Genomic DNA, 19,347 nt, shown 5'->3' on the forward strand with positions numbered 1-19,347 from the left:
TGTAATTAATCACAAAAGCTGAGGACACCTGTTTTAGACATGCAAGCATTCTCATCTGACAAACACAATCAATAAATTTCAATTTGCACAAGGTAAAAAGAATGGCTTACAGTTATATAGCACCTTTTGCAAATGGCATCATCCCCAAACTTTTACAGATGATCCTTTCACCTAACCTCTGACAAAAAGCACAGCTGCCAATTTTCATTCAAGTTTTACAAACAAGAATGGGATGATGGCAAGATCATTTGTTTTTAGAAATGGTAAATGAAAAACAAATCAGTAAATCAGAAAAACAGTGCCTGCTGAGAATCTGAAGTAAACATTGTAAATGCCGGATAGTCTCAGCAGTTCAGGCTGAAAAGTTAACAATTCAGGTCAAAAATCATTTATCGCTGTTATGTGCAAGACAGAAGACTTTATCCACTACTGAAGGATATTTTATATTATTTACCAAGAAAACAGAGAAGCCTTCAGTTTAATGCTTCAACAAGAAAACATCCCAGGGCAACAGTTCTCCGGCATTGCACTGCAGTGACATTCTTGATTTTTGTATTCATTCTCTTGAATGGAGTTTGATCTCACAACGTTTCGACCAAGCTGAGAAGGCTACCAAATGCCCAGGGCTGGGAGTTGCATTTTATCCTGCAATAATTGAGCAGCATAGAGACTATATTCCTGGTACTAATATCCTTCATTCTGAACGGGATAGTATAATATAACCTAATATTAGTTTTCATTTTTATTATCCCTCAACAACTTTTAAAAGCACAGGATTAGTTTCCCAATGTATGCCAGCATCTTGTCTTTACCACTGCCTCTTTCAATTTTATCACCAGCATTAAAGCAGCTCACCCAAAATCATTAAAAAGTAAACAAAAAAATGTTAACAAGTTTCAAATCTTGATCAGGTTACCTCATTGTATTCTGCTCCCTGCGTAGTGACTACATTGACTACTACATTGGCTGCTGTTTAAGGCATGATTCAATCTTTAAATTCTGATCTTTGTTCTCAAATAATTCCATGCCCTGCATCATCTCTGTCACCTCACCTAAACCTCCAAGATATCAACACTCTGACATTTCCAAGTATAATCACTTCATTATTGGCAGCCATGGTTTCACTTATTAAGGCTCCTAAACTGCAATTCCATTTCTAAACCACTACGTCCAATGCTTTAAATAATATTTTGTCATCTGCCCAAGCCAAATCTTTCATGCATAATACAAACTTCATTAGTTTAAGCATGAAATATCTTGGCGTTTTACTTCCTTCAGGTGCTGCATAAATGCAAGCCATGATAAACACTGAAGTGCCACAAAGTTTTGTCAAAAACTTCACTCATTGCACACAAGGAAAGATATATGTCTTTAACCTGAGCTTCTTGTGGTATCTGCAAGGCATCCACGCGATCTGTCAGATATGAAGTTAATTGCTTATCCAGTTGTCCGAGGGACTCCTGCAGGTAATTTATTCGTTGTTCATTTTCTTGGGACATTTGTAAACGCTGCTCAAGGAAAATCTGCTTATTCACAGCCTTGATAAACAATGACAGAATAGGTTAAATAACAATCTAACATAAGGAATTCTTATTTAATGCTAAACTGGAAGAATCCCCTAGGATGTAGTCTACAGTCATAACACGAAGAATTGAATTATAAAATGAGATGCTTTCAAACTAAAACCCACCTTTAGTGACGATCGACTGCTGTGTAAACATTCAACTGCACCAGCACAACTAAACCAAGTTTAATAATTACAGGGAAAAGATGTTGTGCTAGCCAGAAAGAAAAGGCCTCATGACTTCAAATATAAAAATAACATTCATAAGAAAATTCCTGTCGCAGCCTGTAAGGAGTTTGCACGCTTATGCTCTCCCCATGACTGTGTGGGCTTCAGCAGGTGCTCCAGTTTCCTCCCATAGTCCAAAGACAGACCGGTTGGTTAATTGGTCATTGTAAACTGTCCTGTGATTGGGGGGGGGGGTTAAATTGGGGGATTGCTGGGTGGTGTGGCTCAAAGGGCCTGTTCTATGCTATATCTCAATCAATAAATAGAAATTAAAAGCAAATCCAGCTCCAAAAAGGCAGAAGTATCTGTTGGCTTGTGGTGTGGCATAGTCAGTAAAAATCAAAGTTGGTATCCAATTTGTCCACCACATGAGCTAAATCTACCTGACTGATGAGTAAAATGAGAAGTTTAGGCCAGATTACAATGCATATGCATCACAAAGAAGAGGGAAATAATGTTCCATGGTGACTGAAATACTGGTTAATTTTATTTTATAGCAATTTCACATTGACAAATTCATACCACATAATTCACTGGGAAGCCGAAAGAGACTTATGCCCTTAATCATTTGCAATGGTATGCATTTGACAGGAGCTTAAGCCAGAGTAAAACATTTGCCTCTTTGAGTACCTGTGAAATTTTTTGAGCTTACAAGGAACAGCATGAAGGTTTATTTTTAGGGTAACCAGCCAACAATTGACCACCTTACCTGATGACTGAGCTCTTCATATCGAGCATTAAAAACCTCCAGTTTTTCACTTATGAGCTCATCCAAAATCCCACCATCAATCAACGTTTGGCCCAGTTCACGGATCTGAGTTCGGTTATCTGCAGGATGGCGTAGCACAGACTCAAGGGACTGATGGTTGGGGAATGAAGGACAGGAAAATTATTTAAAAGCTATACCAGCCAAGTCATGTCAAAAGTCAATGAAATAAAAACAATGGATAGCAAAAGTCATGGGAACCATTTTCACCAGACACAAATCAGTAAACTCTTCCAAAATTAAATAAAAGATCGTGACCTTGGTGAATTAAAATGTCAGCATTTCCAAGCAACAAAGTACTGTTAACCATAGAATCACCAACAAATGTAGTACAACTGCAAATGCTCTCAGGGCTACACTGAACTCAGGGTAGAACATTCTGAAAACAACACTGTCTACAGTCGAAAGACCATGGTACACAAGCTCAACAGGCACAAGAGATGATCACAGCCTTCAAGTGCAGAAGAGCACAGATACTGCAAAAACAATTCATGAGTGGAAATTACTCTCAACTTTAATATTCAAAAAAAGTGATGGAATTACAATACTTGTTTAACTTTTGATGAAATCCAGAGTGTAAACATTGACTTCCTAATACCACAAAGGTGAATAATGAATCAAACTATGAAGAAAACTGTAAAATAAAAAAGCTAATATACTAATATTATGAACATTCAAATCAACTCAATTTAAACAAACCTACAGAAAAACATTAACAATTCCTCTCAGCCTGTCTCCTACATTAAAATTAATGCAGATTAGTCCAGTGCTGTACATTTTATTCTGAAGAGATGGAGAAGGTTACACAAATTGGAAAAATGGGCAAAGACATGACAGATGGAATACAGTGTTGGGAAATGCACAATAATGCATTTTGGCAACAGGAACAATAGTGGAGAGGTGCAAAGGGACTTGGGAGTCCTCATGCAAGACTCCCAGAAGGTTAATTTACAAGTTGAATCTGTGGTGAAGAAGGCAAATGTAATGTTGGCATTTGTTTCAAGGGGAATAGAATATAAAAGCAAGGAGATAATGCTGAGGTTTTATGAAACACTAGTCAGGCCGCACTTTAAGTTTTGTCATCAGTTTTCATCCCCATATCTCAGAAAGGATGTGTGGTCATTGCAGAGAGTCCAGAGAAGGTTCATGAGGATGATTCTGGGAATGAAGGGGTTAACATATGAGGAGCATCTGGCAGCTTTGGGCCTGTACTCACTGGGATTTGGTATAATGCGGGGGGGGGGGGGGGATCTCATTGAAGCCTACCAAATATGGAGAGGATGTTTCCTGTGGTGGGGGTATCCAGAACTAGAGGGCATAGCCTCAAAATTGAGAGGTAAGGAGCAATTTTTTTTAGGCAGAGGGTAGTGACTCTGTGGAATACTCTGCCACAGATTGCGGTGGAGGCCAAGTCTGTGGGTATACTTAAAGTGAAAATTGATAGTTTCTTGATTGGAGAAGGTATGAAAAGTTATGAAGAGAAGGCAGGTGTATGGGGTTGAGTGGGATCCAGGATCAGCCATGATGGAATAGCGGAGCAGACTCGATGGGCTGAATGGCCTAATTCTGCTCCTATGTCTTACGGTCTAAGGTTGATAAACAGAATTCTGTAAATGTTGTCAACTCGTATTTAAGCATTTGATCCAGTTCAACAAAAGCTCAGAATCAGAATTAATATCACAGGAATATGTTGTGAAATGTGTTGTTACGTTGCAGAATGAAACTCACCTGGCTGCACATGTGTGTAAATCTTTGGAAGAGGCAGGGCATGCTGAGGGCTGGTTAAATGTATGCAATCCTGTGATTCATTGAGTTCAAAAGCAAAGAAGTTGTATTGAATATGTACAAAACACTATTCAGGGCACAAGTGAAATAGTGCACCCATGTTCATTTATTTTGATTTTCTGAAGGTCTGAAATTGGTAGAAAATGTGCAATAAACATTTCAGACTAGTTTCTGGGATCAGCGACTTTAGCGTTATGGTTAATGACTCTGTAGTAGTTCTATCAAGAATCCTCTGCTTGCAGAGATCTATAAACAATATCAATCAGTGCTTCTGATTTTAAAAAAATAATCTAGCGAGCCATGAAACCAGAATATGGACAGACAAGGAATAACAAGCTGGATGTGCTCAATGGTCACCTCCAGCCTCATAACAATTCTCTGAAAGTAAGATTCCATAACCATGATCAGAGAGATAACACAAGTGGCCAGAATAACAAATCCAATTGATTAAGAGATAAGAAACAGGAGCTGCAGTTAGTCATATGGCTGAAACCTGTTCAGCTTGACTAGTTTATATGATGCACCTAGCTCCTAAAAACCTTTTCTTCACATAAATCCACTTTCAATGTCTCAACAATCACAGAGCTTAGGCACAGAAATTCCCAAGATTAAACACGCTGCATAAAGAAATTCTTCATCTCAGTTTAAAATGATTGACCTGTTTTCCTGAGATTATGTCCCTCAGTTGTTGACAATCTATCCCAATGAAATGGCCTCTCAGGCTCATTCTCCTCAATCTTTTCCACAATCTCATGTTTCAGTGAATTCATCTCTCATTCCACAGGAAAACATTTTGTTTCACAAATCAAATTTCATTGTAGCATCTCAAAAGTAAGACCCTTCGTTAGGAACAGGCCAAAACTGCAAACAGTATTGTAGCTGTATTCTCAAAATCCCATTCAGCAAGACTTCATTGACATTTGTTCACCAACTGCTAATAGTTGCCTATCACCTTCAGAATTACTTGCCATGTCTGCACATTAATTTCTTCATTTCAGAAGAGCACACCAAAACCTAAGACCAGAAGACACTGGAGCAGAAGCCACCCATTGTGTTTGCTCACTGGTCGATCATGGGTGATACTTATTCTCACTCAAGCACATTTTCCTGAATCCACCCCGTAACATTTTCAGCCCAAACTATTCAAGAACCTATGGCTTTGCCTCCAAAACCACCTGTGGCAATGAACTCCACAGAACCTCTGGATAAAGAAACTCCTCCTCACCTGTGTTCCAAAGTTTCTATTCTAAGACTATACCTTCTGGTCCTACATGTTGTGTATTTAACATTTCAGTAATATTTGAATAATATTGTAGATATATAGTTTGATTAATCATTCTTTGTTGTTTACATAATTCATTACAGCTTGTATGTAAAAATACTTGAATAGCATACATCATAAGGGCGTGCTTCGCTAAAGTAAAATAAAACTGGGGCATGCATCTCCCTGCACCCAAACTTTCTTTCAATTAGATTTATGTTTTGTAGATACAAAACTTAACAGTGGCAATAAAGAAGTTCTAAACGATCTTGAGATGTCTACGTACCTATTGAAGCACAGCAAGACATTTGAGTTTAAAAACACAGCACGTTTGTCAGAAGGGAAGAGACAGTTAAGTTTAAAAAAGGCACATGCAGATGAACTCATGGGTTCATAAACAGTGAGTACTGAAATGGTAGGCTACATCAAAGAGAAATACATCTTTGATTGCACAGCAGATAACTGGCTGATGCAAACAGCATTTTGAACCATATGAAATAGCCAATGAGAAACGAGTGCCAGTTTTGCTGAGTAATGGGTGGAAGAGCATACAATTTGCTCACTGCTCCTACAAAACCAACTGAAATGAGTTTGGTTGACATCCTGTAAGTAATGCAGAAACATTTAGAATCAAAGACATTGTTGATTGCAGAACGCTTTAAGAATCAAAAGAAAGAGGATTCTGTTTTAGCGTACAAGGCTGAATTGAAGAGATTTCCAGAGCACTGTCAACTCAGTAATGGGCTTAACAATACACCAACAGATCATCTAGTTTGTGGAATCTTACAAGGAAGCATTCAAAAATGGCTCCGAATAGGAGCACAGTTCACATTTAAAAGAACAGTTGAAATCGCTGTATCAATGGAAATAGCAGTCAGAAATGCAATTGAGTTGCAGGAGTGAAACCCAGCAGGTCAACCAAACTATGTCATCACTGTGAGAGGGGCTCACATATCCCAGGTTTAAAGGCAAAACTTGCAGAAAATGCCACAAAGCAGGACACATATAAAGAGCATGTTGGGCAAACAAAAATAAATGGACTGCACGGGGAAGATAGAAAAAGAGAAAAAAAAAATCAAGTTGCAGTTTCAAAAATAGTACTAATCTGCATGCTGTTGATGAAAAAAATCTGAAAATGATGAGAGCAACAAAGTATTGAGGAGCCTTGAGATTTACAGTGTGAAAACTAACAACAGACAAGTAATATGGCATACACCAGAAGTGAACTGCAAATTAATTAAAATGGAATTGGACACTGGCTCAGTTGTTTCAGTTATTCCACAAAATGAGTTTGAATGGCATTTCAAAGATACTGAACTAAAGCCTGAGGATATTCAAGTAAGAACTTATAATACTGGAGAAAATGTACCTCTTATGGGACTGACATTTGTAACAGTGAAATACAACAACCTACAAGCCACACTGGGCTTGTATATGGTAAAAAGAGTGTCAGCATTGTGGGAATAGGATTGTCTGAGATAACTACAACTTGTTTGGAGATCCATTCATTATTTGCATGCCACTTCCCCTACAAGACAGTCAATTGAAAGTGAATTAAGATAGATACTGAATGACACCACAGTGGTGAACAGGGATGGCATTGTGAAAACTCATACACATTAAGGGTAAAATTGTGGCAAATGAAAATGTCACGTCCAAGTTCTGCAAAGCCCGTACTGTTCACTATACCATCTGTGATAAAGTAGCCAGATCACATACAGACTGAAGGAACTCTTTGCAAGTTTGAGTCGAGACCAGGGGCAACACCAGTGGTTCCAGTAGCCAAGAAGAATGGGTCTGTCAGTATTTGTGGTAACCATCAACCCAGTACTGAAAGTAGATCAATACCCTCTACCCAGCATAGGGGACATCTTTGCAAACCTTTCTGGAAGAAACACTTCTGCAAAGTGCACAGCTGAGGCCCACCTACAGATGGAGATGGAAGTGTTTCTCACCATAAGCACTCACAAAGAGCTTTATCACTATAATAGTCTCATCTTTGGAGTAGTATCTGCACCTGTACTCTGGCAAAAAGCTCTGGACTGGGTGCTGCAAAGCTGTCCAAGCAATCTGGATGATATCATTGTTACCAGTGAGGATGACAAAAAAATCTTCAAACTCTTTAGACAATATTATAAAGATTAGATTATGGGCTCAGAGCACGATGCAACAAGCGTGAATTCTTTCAACCAACTATTACTTACTGTGGTCACACCACTAATGCACAAGATTTTAATCAAGTATGCTGAGAAAATCCAAGCAGTGGTGGATGCCCAAGGTCAAAGGACATGTCACAATTGCGATCCGTTTAAGTATTTGTCAATTAGTATAATAGGCTCCTGCCAAATCTGGCTATTGTGCTCCACCTCTTGAACACAATACAACAGATCAGGAATGCCATTGGCAATGGACTAAGCAGTGTGAGGTGGCTTTCCAAAACGTAAAGGAAATGATGAGGTCAGACACTGTACTCACACATTATGATCTACATTGTTCAGTGAAGCTCGCCTGTGATGCCTCACATTGTGATATGGGTGCAATTATGTCACATGTCATGAGGGATGGAAATGAATACCCCATAGCCTTTGCATCATCACAACACAACGACAAGATAGAATTCAGAATGACAACTAATCATGGATTGTACCATTTACCCTTGGAAAAGGAAATGCCTGAGAAATTTACAAGAGAGAACATTCCTCTTGACATATTCACCCTAATGCAAATCAAAAGTCTCCCTATTACAGCAAAGATGATCCAAAGAGAAACCAGAAAAGACCCCACATTGTCTCAGGTCCACATGGCTACCCAAAACGGATGGAATGTGCTCCATTTCTACCAGCGACAGAATGGACTTGCCCTTCATGGGGGTTGCCTTATGTGGGGATTGAGAGTTATTCCATCCCAGCTGAGAGCTAAAGTGTTGGAGGAGCTACATGCTGGTCATCTAGACATGGTCAAAATGAAAGTGTTAGCTCAAAACTTTATCTGGTGGCCTGGGATGTATTAGCAGATAAAGCAGTTTGCCATGCATTGTTCAGGATGTCAACAAGGTGGCACAAAAACGCCTCTGGGAATGGCCTGCAGAAGATTCCTGAGGACTTTGCCAAATTATTCACGAGTTCAAATTTCTTGGTAGTAGAGGATACAGCTACAAAGTGGCCAGAAGTGTTCCCAATAGCTTCCACTACAAACTAACACACTGTTGATTCATTGAAAAGCCTCATCTCAAGGACTGGTGTTCCAGAACACTTAGTAAAAATTGGACCGCATTTTGTGACAGAACAGTTTCAGTCATTCCTGAAAATGAATGGAATAAGACACATCATATCTGCTCTGAACCACTCAGCTACAGTTGGCTTGATGGAAAAGTCTGTTCAGAGTCTAAGGAATACACTGTAAGCAGTGTCTGAAGAATACACTACAATACAATACTTTGGGCTTCTCAAGCACTTTCTCAGAGTGACTACACTCATTTCTGCACCATGACTCTCTCAAATTTCTTGCATCCTGCTTGAGTCTTCCACAGTGTAAACTGACACAAAGTATGTACTTAAGTACATCTGCTATTTCTCTGTCCCTATTACTGTCTCTTCGGTGTCAATTTCCATTTTCACAATGATTATACGTTTTCTGATCCTGTCACTTCTTTCTCAGGATTTCACCAACAAAGTTACCCCACCCCCTCTGCTCACCTGCCTTTCCTTTCAATATGATGTACATCCTTGGATGTTAAGATCCCAACTGTGATCTTCTTTTAATCACAACTCTGACACATCACACGTCACACCTGCCAATTTCCAACTGCGCTGTGAGATCATCTATCTTATTTAGTATACTGCCTCCAGTCCTGTATTGAACACCCTTCTTTTTAATTTTATCTCCATATTGCCTGAAGTTATATTGTTTTCCCTTTCTAAACATTGTCTTATTAGTTATTCTGGAGACCTCTGTAACATCTCCTGCACTCTCCTTCCCTTTACTTTATCCATACCTTTCTAAACTGTTGGACCCACCACACATCCTCTCCTTACCATTTAGTTTAAAGACTTATCTCCAGCCCCAAATATGCAATTCACCTGGACCCTAGTCTCAGAATGGTTCAGGTGGAGCCCATCCCATTGGAACAGCTCCCTCTTTCCCCAATACTGGTGCCAATCTCTCACTAATTCAAGCCCATTTTTCTCACACCAATCTCAGAGCACACATTTAACACATCTGATCTTCTTAACCCTGTGCCAATTTGCATATGGCTCAGGTAGCAATCAAAAGATTACCTTGATGGTTATGCATTTTAATTTAGTCCCCAGCTGCTCAAATTCCATCATCAGAACTTTTTTTCTTTTGGTCTTATATTGTGGACCACAACTGGAACTTTCCCTTCCCAATCCAAATTCTGCTGCAAGTCAGACGAAGTATCCCTAACCCAGGCACCAAGCAGACAACACAGCCTTCAGGATTCTTGATCTTTACAGAGATTCGTGTCGATGCCCCTAACTACACTACCTTCCCAACTGCATTCCTCTTCCAAACCTCCCCCCCACCCCCCGAATGGCTCCCTGCACCACAGTGTCATGGTTCAGTTGCTCATCTTTCCTACAGCCAGCAGTCTCATCCTCACAGGGAGCAACAAGCTCAAACCTGCTGAACAAGCTTAAGAGCTGAGGCTCCTCCAGCACTATCTCTTGGATCCCCCTATGTGCCTCACTTGCAGTCAACCGCTTGCGTCCCTGGCCACAATTCAAATCTGAATTCATTAACCTCACGGGTGTAACTGTCTCCTGAAACACAGGGTCCAAATAACTCAACCCCTCTCCAATGCATCAACTTTTGAAGCTCAAGTTCCTCGTGCAACTAGATATGGTCATCAGGATCCACCAGATCCCACATCAAATGGCTGCAACACATTTCCTGATCCTGCATCACTAATTTGTTGTAATTTGGTATCCTTTTAGTTATCTACCATTAAAAAAAGAACTTACCTACTCTTACCTGCTACTCACCTATACCTCCTTACAGGAACCTCTCATGTCAACGCTAAAACCTCAAACTCCTACACTGGCCCACTCACAGAATGACTGCTCCACTTAAACTCAACTTATTTTTATTGGCCCTTACCAATTGTCTAATAACCCAATCAATCTAAAATTCAGAAGAAAGCCCCAATAGGCACTACTTACATTTTAATCTCACAACAAATGACTTGTGCATTACCTCTGTACTTCATATATACCACATTAAATATACTCTATGTATACTAAATCCTCTATACTTCAACCTCTAATTGTTTGCTAAATATTTTTTCTTTCGTACCTACCCAAGCAAAAACTATAAATACCCCATTATACTGATACCTTTTTGCTCGTTTGCTGAATCTTCGCTAAAAATCTTTCACAGATTGTATTCTCTTCATAGCTGAATTTCTGTGCTAAATTTGATTCACACTTGAAACGTAAGTCATAAATATAAATTACGACTAGTTTTAGGACTCAGCCAACCTGAAAATGACCAAGTATTTGTTTTTGTTGTTTTCTGATTTTTAATTAGTTGTTCAGTATATCAGACCTATTATAAGACAAAATCTAGATAATGGCAATGCCACAGTGACAAAGTACCTTGTCCAAAAGGTGTTATGACCTCATACATTATGTGCCATGCCCTATGACGTGGGTGATCGTGGTCTTGACCAATGCCTTCTTCTGGGCAGTGTCTTTACAAGACGGGTAACCCCAGCCATTTTCAATATTCTGCAGAGATTGTCTACCTGGCAGCAGGGTTGCATAGCCAGAACTTGTGATATGTATCAGCTGCTCATACAACCATCCACCATCTGCTTCCATGGCTTCGCGTGACATTGACTGGGGGCTAAGTAGGTGCTACACCTTGCCCAAGGGTGACCTGCAGGCTAGCAGAGGGAAGGAGCGCCTTATACCTCTTTTGGTAGAAACATATCTCCACCCTCCACACAACTGACTTCAGAATTATGATCTATGTGACATACACAAAAGGAATTTGAAATATAACCTATTTGACTTAAAACATGTGTTTTTGCTTACAAGCTCCGCAATAGTATGGTTAATAAATTCATTACCTCAAGGGCCTCATTAACAGCTTTGGTGTTGTCTGAAACATTTTCTGCGGTTTTCAACCTCTCCTCCAGATTATTTAACCAATTGTTTTCCAAGTCCAAGTAATGAAGCAACTCACACCAGCAAGACCAGACCTCCTGTGATAAAGGGAATAAATAGTCGCAGTTGGATGAGGAAAAAACATCCATTCAGGTGTCAACATTGTTGTGTATTTTATTATCCTGACCAGCAGGGTGTAGTAAGGTGGTGCTGATAGACAAAGGTCATCCAAGAGGAAGAACAGAAACCTGGTGAATACTGAATCTGGTGGGAGTTTACAAAGTTGAATTATGACATAACTACAATGAAATACTCTTAGCCAACATGAAGAATACATTTCCATCTACAGAAATTTATTAGTTGAAAGGGATATCTAGAAGAAAGGCCAGCGCCAAAAGACTAAAGGCTATCTTAACCATAAGCATGAAAAGATAATTCCTGCATTGTCAGTATTATGTTCCACAATGACAGAGTTATCATAAAACCACTGCCAAAACACCTAACAATTACTAACTGCAAAAAAAAGTTTTGGAGTTAAGATCATGGTTCATAAAAAAATTTTTAATAATTCATGATACCCTGCAAACCATCACTAAATGTGCATTTAATTAAAAATTCAGTGGCCACTTCATTAGGTACAGGAATGGAACCTGGTATGACCATCTGCTGCTGTAGCCCATCCACTTCAAGGTTTGATGTATTATGCATTTAGAGATCTTCTTAACCATTATTTTAACATATGGTTATTGAGTTTATGTTGCCTTCCTGTCAGCTTAAACAAGTCTGGCCATTCTCTGCTGCCCTCTCATTTACAAGGTGTTTGTGTCCACAGAACTGCCACTCACTGAATTTTTTTTGCAACATTCTCTGCAAACTCTATTACGTCGTGCTTGAAAATCCAAGGAAATCAGCAGTTTCTGAGATACTTAAATTACCCTGTCTAGCATCAACAATCATTCCACACTCAAAGTCACTTAGATCATATTTCTTCCCCATTCTGATGCATGGTCTGAACAACAACTGAACCTCTTGACCATGTCTGTATGCCTTTATGCATTGAGTTGCTGCCATATGATTGTTAGTTGAGTTACTTAAGCCTATCACCCCTGCTGGGGCATAGGCCACCAACAGTAGCTCGCCAAAGTCCCAGGCCAGTCTCAGTTGTCCCCAGGTATAGCCCATCTTCTTGGTGTATCCTTCCTCTTCCAGTGATGAGGTTTTTGGAGCTTCTGTTGGTATTTCAGTAGCTCTGAGTTTTCACGGGATGGGGTGCTAGCCCCATGGCCAACCATCCTACTTTCACAGCCAGTCTTGGACAGTCCATGGTGGAGTTCTGCCATGTGATTGGCAACCAGATATTTGCATCAGTGAAAAGATATACAGGTGAACCTATTAAAATGGTCACTGAGCGTGCACTGTTCAATAGATCACATTGTGAACACCAAATGCAAATAATACAAGTGAACTACTGCTGGACCTGGAAAGACTTTGTCTCCTTAGACAATGGGAAGGGTGGAGACAGAGAAAGACAATATGAAAAGGAGCAGTAAAAACAATGAAATTTTTGAAACCTATTCAAGTGTAAAGGCAGCACCATACACTCATCAAGGCACTGATAAAAAGTTAAGGGAGAGACCGAGCAAGACTGAAACAATGACAGTTCCACATGTTCCACAAAAAGACAAGTATAGTTTGAGCCCATGAGTTTCCATCAGTAAAATTCGATATGGAAAGAATGATTGGAATCAAGCAAGAAGTTGCTCAAGGCAAACCATGGTTTGCTAGGAAAATGTGCCAGTGTAGGAAAAGCTGAAAGGCCTCTGTTCAACAAATGTTCAACAAAAGAACAGATTTGATGGGCCGAATAGTCCAAGTATTCTCCTTTGTTTTATGGAGAGCTTAAGACATGTCATATATACAAATGGGAAGGGAATGGAACGGGGGTAAAGAATGGAGTCATGGTTTGAATAAACTGAGTTGAATGGGGCAAGGACAGGTTGAAACAAAGCTGTGCCTGCAGTCCTGCTTGCAGATATTAAAGAAGAGTAGAAGTGGGTTGTGTGAGTTTCAGAGTCTAGGCCGGAGACTATGAAAGGAAAACCTCCTCAGTGACTGGGAAAACAATAACCTGATAGTGGGGTCATGATCCAGAAGGAGCGACAAGAAGGAATCTGACAGCTAAATGGCGGTCTCTGCAAGGAAATGGTCAAGTCCCCAAACAACAGAATCACCACCCTTGCTGACATCTTTGATGACTATAACGAGGATGGTCCTTAGTGAACAGTGTTGCAAGGTTAGAACTGGGTAGGATAGAGTGAGTATAGGGAAGTGAAACAGTTGAAACATCCCATGCTACTATGTCAGCTGTTAACAATGAATAGTCATGTCATCACTATTCTTTACCTTTAAAGTTAAGTATTTTCTTTCAATCCGATCACAGAGCCTCTTGTAGTTCTCCAAAACATCATGAAGGTCACTATTCATCAATTGCTGATCAGCAGGAGGCATTTTCTTAATTATAGTGTTTATGTTATCTTTCAGTATCTTAACTCTTACTTCCTTCTGCAGCACCTCTTCCTTTGCTCGCTGCAAAAGCAAAGTACTCTATCAATGACCAAGTTTTGACAGGCTCAACCTAAGCATATATGAACGGTGATAATGGAAATAATATATTATTAGCATTCTATGACAAAATCACAAAACTCTGATCAAAGATCTTCTCAATCTAATACAAGTAAACAGATAAGTCTTGCTACAACTGCATAAGATGTTGTGAGATGCCACCTTGAATCTACTTAGTTATCATTTTGTAGGAAAATGAATTGAACCTCTATTTCATTTGCATAAAGTGGGGAATAAGATACATTAGGGAGTAATGTACACTGATGTTTAGAAGAATGAGGGGATCTCACTGAAACCTATTGAATATTGAAAGGCCTAGACAGAGTGGATGTGGAGAGGATGTTTCCTATAGCGGGGAAGTCTGGGACCAGAGGACACATGCTCAGAATAGGATGTCCCTTTAGAACAGAGATGAGGAAGAGTATTTTTAGCCAGAGGGGGGTGAATCTGTGGAACTTATTGCCACAGACGACTGTGGCAACCAAATCATTGGGAATATTTAAAGCAGGGGTTGATAGGTTCTTGAAAAGGTACGGGAAGAAGATAAGAGAATAGGGTTGAGGGGGATAATAAATCAGCTATGATGAAACTGAGGAGCAGACTCAATGGGCCAAATGGCCTAATTCTGCTCCAATGTCTTATAGTGTAAATGTACACAGTGTTTCCTCATTTAAAAGGGGATGTTCATGCATTGGAGGCAGTTCCAAACAGGTTCACCTGATTGACTCCTGGAGTGAAGGGGTTGCCTATTGAGGAAATACTAAATTAAATGAAATTTAGGAGAATGAGAGTTAATCTTTTGAAAAGGCTTGACAAGATTGATGATATTTCCATTTGAGATTGAATCTGGGGACAAGTTCCTGACAAAAGGTGATGAGAGGTAATTTCTTACAACAGCCAAGGCACATTGAAATTCTCTAACTCAGATGTGGGGATTTAATCACTTTATGTATTCAAGGCCAAAACTGACAGATTTTTAGTCAATCATGGGATTAATGGTTGTGGAAAGTGGAGGTGAGGCCAAGATCATATTAGCCACATCTTACTAAATAACAAGTGGTCAAATGGCCCATTCCTTTCTCTTACACAAGGCTATGGATAGAGTGAATTCAAGCAGACTGCTTGATTCTCACTGGTTTAAGCTCAGGTCTTGTTGGAGCTCTGGTCAATAAAATAGTCAATACACTTTGATGTGTCTGTCATGAGGTTATACAAGTGAAAATGTTTTTAGGAAAGCAAAAGATGAATCACTAAGCATGGAATCCTCAACCTCTGATGTGTTGTCATATTTTGCATGCACGTAGTCATATTTCCATACACTTTTGGCCCACCAAATCTACATCATCTCTCTGAGAAACTTCATCAATCTCACGCTCCCATTTCCATAACCAATAGATACATGACAGTCAACCCTCCGACTCACTTGCACTAGGGGTAATTTGGGGGCAACCTAATTATCAGCTCGGACATCTTTGGAACACAGGAGAAAACCTGAGAACCTAGAGATACCCTAAGGGTTACCAAGAAAATGTGACAAGCCACACAAATGGCACCAAAGTTAAAGGCACAGTACTGTTCCATAATGGTTAGCACAATGCTTTACAATACAGACAACCCGGATTCAATTCCCACCGTCCCCCGTAAGAAGTTTGTATGTTCTCCCCATGACTAATGTGGGTTTCCTCCTGGTGCTCTGGTGTCCTCCCACATTTCAAAGACATAATTGTTGGTAAGTTAATTGGCCATTGTTATTTGTCCTGTGATTAGGATGGGCAGCGTGGTTCAAGGGGCTTATTCTGCACAGTATCTCAATAAGTAAAAATAGAGATTGAACCCTGTGCACTCTCTTGTGCCACCTTAACCAGAGAGTCATATTTCAAGGCATTGATGGTCGCAGTATGTTGATAATGAGTGACTTAGGAGCATTACAATTGCTAAATGTCAAGAGGATGTGATTAAGACTTGCATGTTGCAGATTGTCAATTGGTTGTACTGTGTACTCAAGCTACTCATCAGTCTAATCCTGGATATTATTTAGATCTTGCTGGAAGCAGATTCAAGTGATTCCTTTAACTAGTCTTGTTAAGGCAGTTCAGTCCTAAATCCTAAATGAACCACTATATTTTTGATCTTGTGTCAATGTGGATACCTCTCTGCTCCACAACTGTGCCCCATTTCTCACATATTCAAATTTAGCTGATTATGATCTCTCTGACCAAGTTTAATTTAAGGCACATTGTGACCGTTGGCACAATTCATACAGGTAATTCCCAAGGCCTAAATTCAGATATTACAAATCACATTTGGAGACCTTTCGAAAGCCAGAAGATGTTTAACCTGCTGTTCAGGGCCTCATTTTAATCTTGGATCACAGGGATGAAGATCATTTATCAGCACACTGACACATTCACACATCCTTTCCAAATTTACTTCCCTTTTCCTCTGCAGATTGCAACTCTCAGTATCACCCTGCAACATCACGAATTTCAAAAAAGAATTCTGTCTTCCCCAAGGCAAACATACAGTTTCCAAAACTCTGTTTGGAATTAAGACTTGGTGTGTCTAAACTTCTCAGCATCCAATCTGAATTAAATCTGCTCTGAAGCAATTAAATTCCAGAAAATTCCACTCAGATATTTTTGCTCACACCTCAATATTTTTGAAGACATGCTACCTTTATTTCCTCCAAAGCAATCTCCAATTCCCCCGGTGACTTGTATTCAAAGTCCCTCTCTAAATAATCCTCTTCTGCCTGTGTTATCCACTCACGCATCTCCACAAGATCTTTCCGTAAATTCATTGTCTTTGTTTGGCCCTCAGACAATCTTAGTTGTTGAGACATAATCTGTAAAGAGAAATATTAAAAGACATTTTTTGATACACACAGGGCTGGGCTTATAACATTCAGAAACTGAAAAAGTGTATTATAATTATGCCAGGTCAATATTAAGCATGCCACTTTTAAATTTATTGTTTTCAAAGGTTAAAATCAAAGTCTGAAATCTAACATTTAACCCACAAAGAGCACTTGTACACAGAAGGTAAGTGACATGTTTAACTTTGGCCAGATTAAGTTTCATTTGTACCTGCAAGAGGCTGAACAATTTCCAAAACAAAAGTTTACAAAACACACACAAACTGCTGGTGGAACGCAGCAGGCCTGGCTGCATCTATAGGAAGCACAGTCAACGGTTCGGGCCGAGACCCTGCATCAGGACTAACTGAAAGAAAAGAAAGTAAGAGATTTGAAAGTGGGAGGGGGAGGGAGAGACCCAAAATGATAGGAGAAGACAGGAGGGAGAGGGATGAAGCCAAGAGCTCGAAAGTTGATTGACAAAAGGGATACACAACTGGAGAAGGGAAAGGGTCATGGGACAGGAGGCCTAAGAAGAAAGGGGGAGGGGAGCACCAGAGTGAGATGGAGAGCAGGCAGGGAGTGATTGTGAGGGGGAAGAGAGAGAATAAGGGGGGGGATTAATAAATAAATAAATAAATAAGGGATGGGGTAAGAAGGGGAGGAGGGGCATTAACACAAGTTAGAGAAATCAATGTTCATGCCATCAGGTTGGAGGCTACCCAGACGAAGTATAAGATGTTGTTCTTCCAATCCGAGTGTGGCTTCATCTTGACAGTAGAGGAGGCCATGGATAGACATATCAGAGTAAGAATGGGACATGGAATTAAAATGTGTGGCCACTGGGAAATCCTGCTTTCTCTGACAGACGGAGTGTAGGTGTTCAGCGAAATGGTCTCCCAGTCTTCATTGGGTCTCACCAATATATAGAAGGCCGCACTGGGAGCACTGGACGCAGTATACCACACCAGCTGACTCACAGGTGAAGTGTTGCCTCACCTGGAAGGACTGTCTGGGGCCCTGAATGGTGGTGAGGGAGGAAGTGTAAGGGCAGGTGTAGCACTTGTTCCACTTAGAAGGATAAGTGCCGGGAGGGAGATCAATGGGAAGGGATGGGGGGGACGGAATTCAGCGAAACGGTCTCCCAGTCTGCGTCTGGTCTCAATTCAGCGAAACAGTCTCCCAGTCTGTGTCAGCTCTCAGTTTACAAAACTTCATTTTACAAAAATTGGCAACAGCACAATCTTTTTCTAAATGGAGAAATAGCTGTATTCCGAGGCAGATCTCCACCTCATTGCTTTTTTTTTTAAACTTTAACCAAAAGTTTCCGTCATCAACAATTTATGAAACGCTGCAAAACTAAAAAGTATCCAAGCTTGGGAACTCTACTCCATACCTGGTTCTTCACTTTGTTCCATCGTGTCTGATAGTCTGTCATGCGAGTTGCTACAGAATTAGAGATGGCTGGGACTGGCAGCTTTTTCAGTGACTCCTGAATTTCATTCATTGATGTTAAATTGGACTGAACTTTCGGAATTTCATTCACAAATGCCTGTACACGTAGAAAGAGAACATCACAAAAATAAAATGAGCAATTAAACTCTTCCCCTGAAAGGGAGAATACAACCACACCCTGCGAATCCCTGCAGCGTCTGGTGACCCTGTGATCTTTGCCTCAGAGGCAAAGGCCACTGTCAGAACATCTTTCAAGAGGGTGAACTCTCGCAAGGTATCAGGCCCTGGCGGTGCAGCTGGGAAGGTACAGAAAACCAAACCAACCAACTGAAGGGAGTGTTCAAGGCCATCTTCAATCTCTCACGCGCTTCAATCATACCAGTGACCAAGAAAAGCAGTGTGAACGACTATTGCGAAGGTGCACTCACGTCTACTGTCACTAATGAGAGGATCATCATGGCCAGAATCAACTCCTGCCAAAGTAACGACCTGGACCCGCAGCAATTTGCCTATCACTGCAATATGTCTACAGTGGATACCATCTTACTGGCTCTCCACTTGGCTTTGGATCATCTGGACAATAGTAATACCTACATCAGACTGCTGTTTATTGATTACATCTCAGTGTTCCACACCATCATACCTTCAGCACTAATCAATGAGCCTGGGCCTCTGTACCTCCAT

General features: G+C 40.3%; 1 protein-coding gene across 4 annotated transcripts in view; it reads right to left on the bottom strand.

The window, feature by feature from the left end:
• Positions 1–19,347, bottom strand: part of LOC140730544 (utrophin-like) — a 460,763-nt gene that overhangs the window by 296,234 nt on the left and 145,182 nt on the right. For all 4 annotated transcript variants that reach the window (XM_073051151.1, XM_073051153.1, XM_073051152.1 and 1 more), the window contains 6 exons: positions 18,605–18,760; positions 17,029–17,199; positions 14,136–14,318; positions 11,696–11,830; positions 2,502–2,651; positions 1,377–1,538 (listed from right to left, as the gene is read on the bottom strand). In XM_073051151.1, coding sequence (XP_072907252.1) covers positions 1,377–1,538; positions 2,502–2,651; positions 11,696–11,830; positions 14,136–14,318; positions 17,029–17,199; positions 18,605–18,760 — 957 coding nt within the window. The remainder of the gene's footprint in view (positions 1–1,376; positions 1,539–2,501; positions 2,652–11,695; positions 11,831–14,135; positions 14,319–17,028; positions 17,200–18,604; positions 18,761–19,347) is intronic.

This window comes from Hemitrygon akajei, chromosome 7 (genome assembly GCF_048418815.1).
Source record: "Hemitrygon akajei chromosome 7, sHemAka1.3, whole genome shotgun sequence".
NCBI lineage: Eukaryota > Metazoa > Chordata > Chondrichthyes > Myliobatiformes > Dasyatidae > Hemitrygon > Hemitrygon akajei.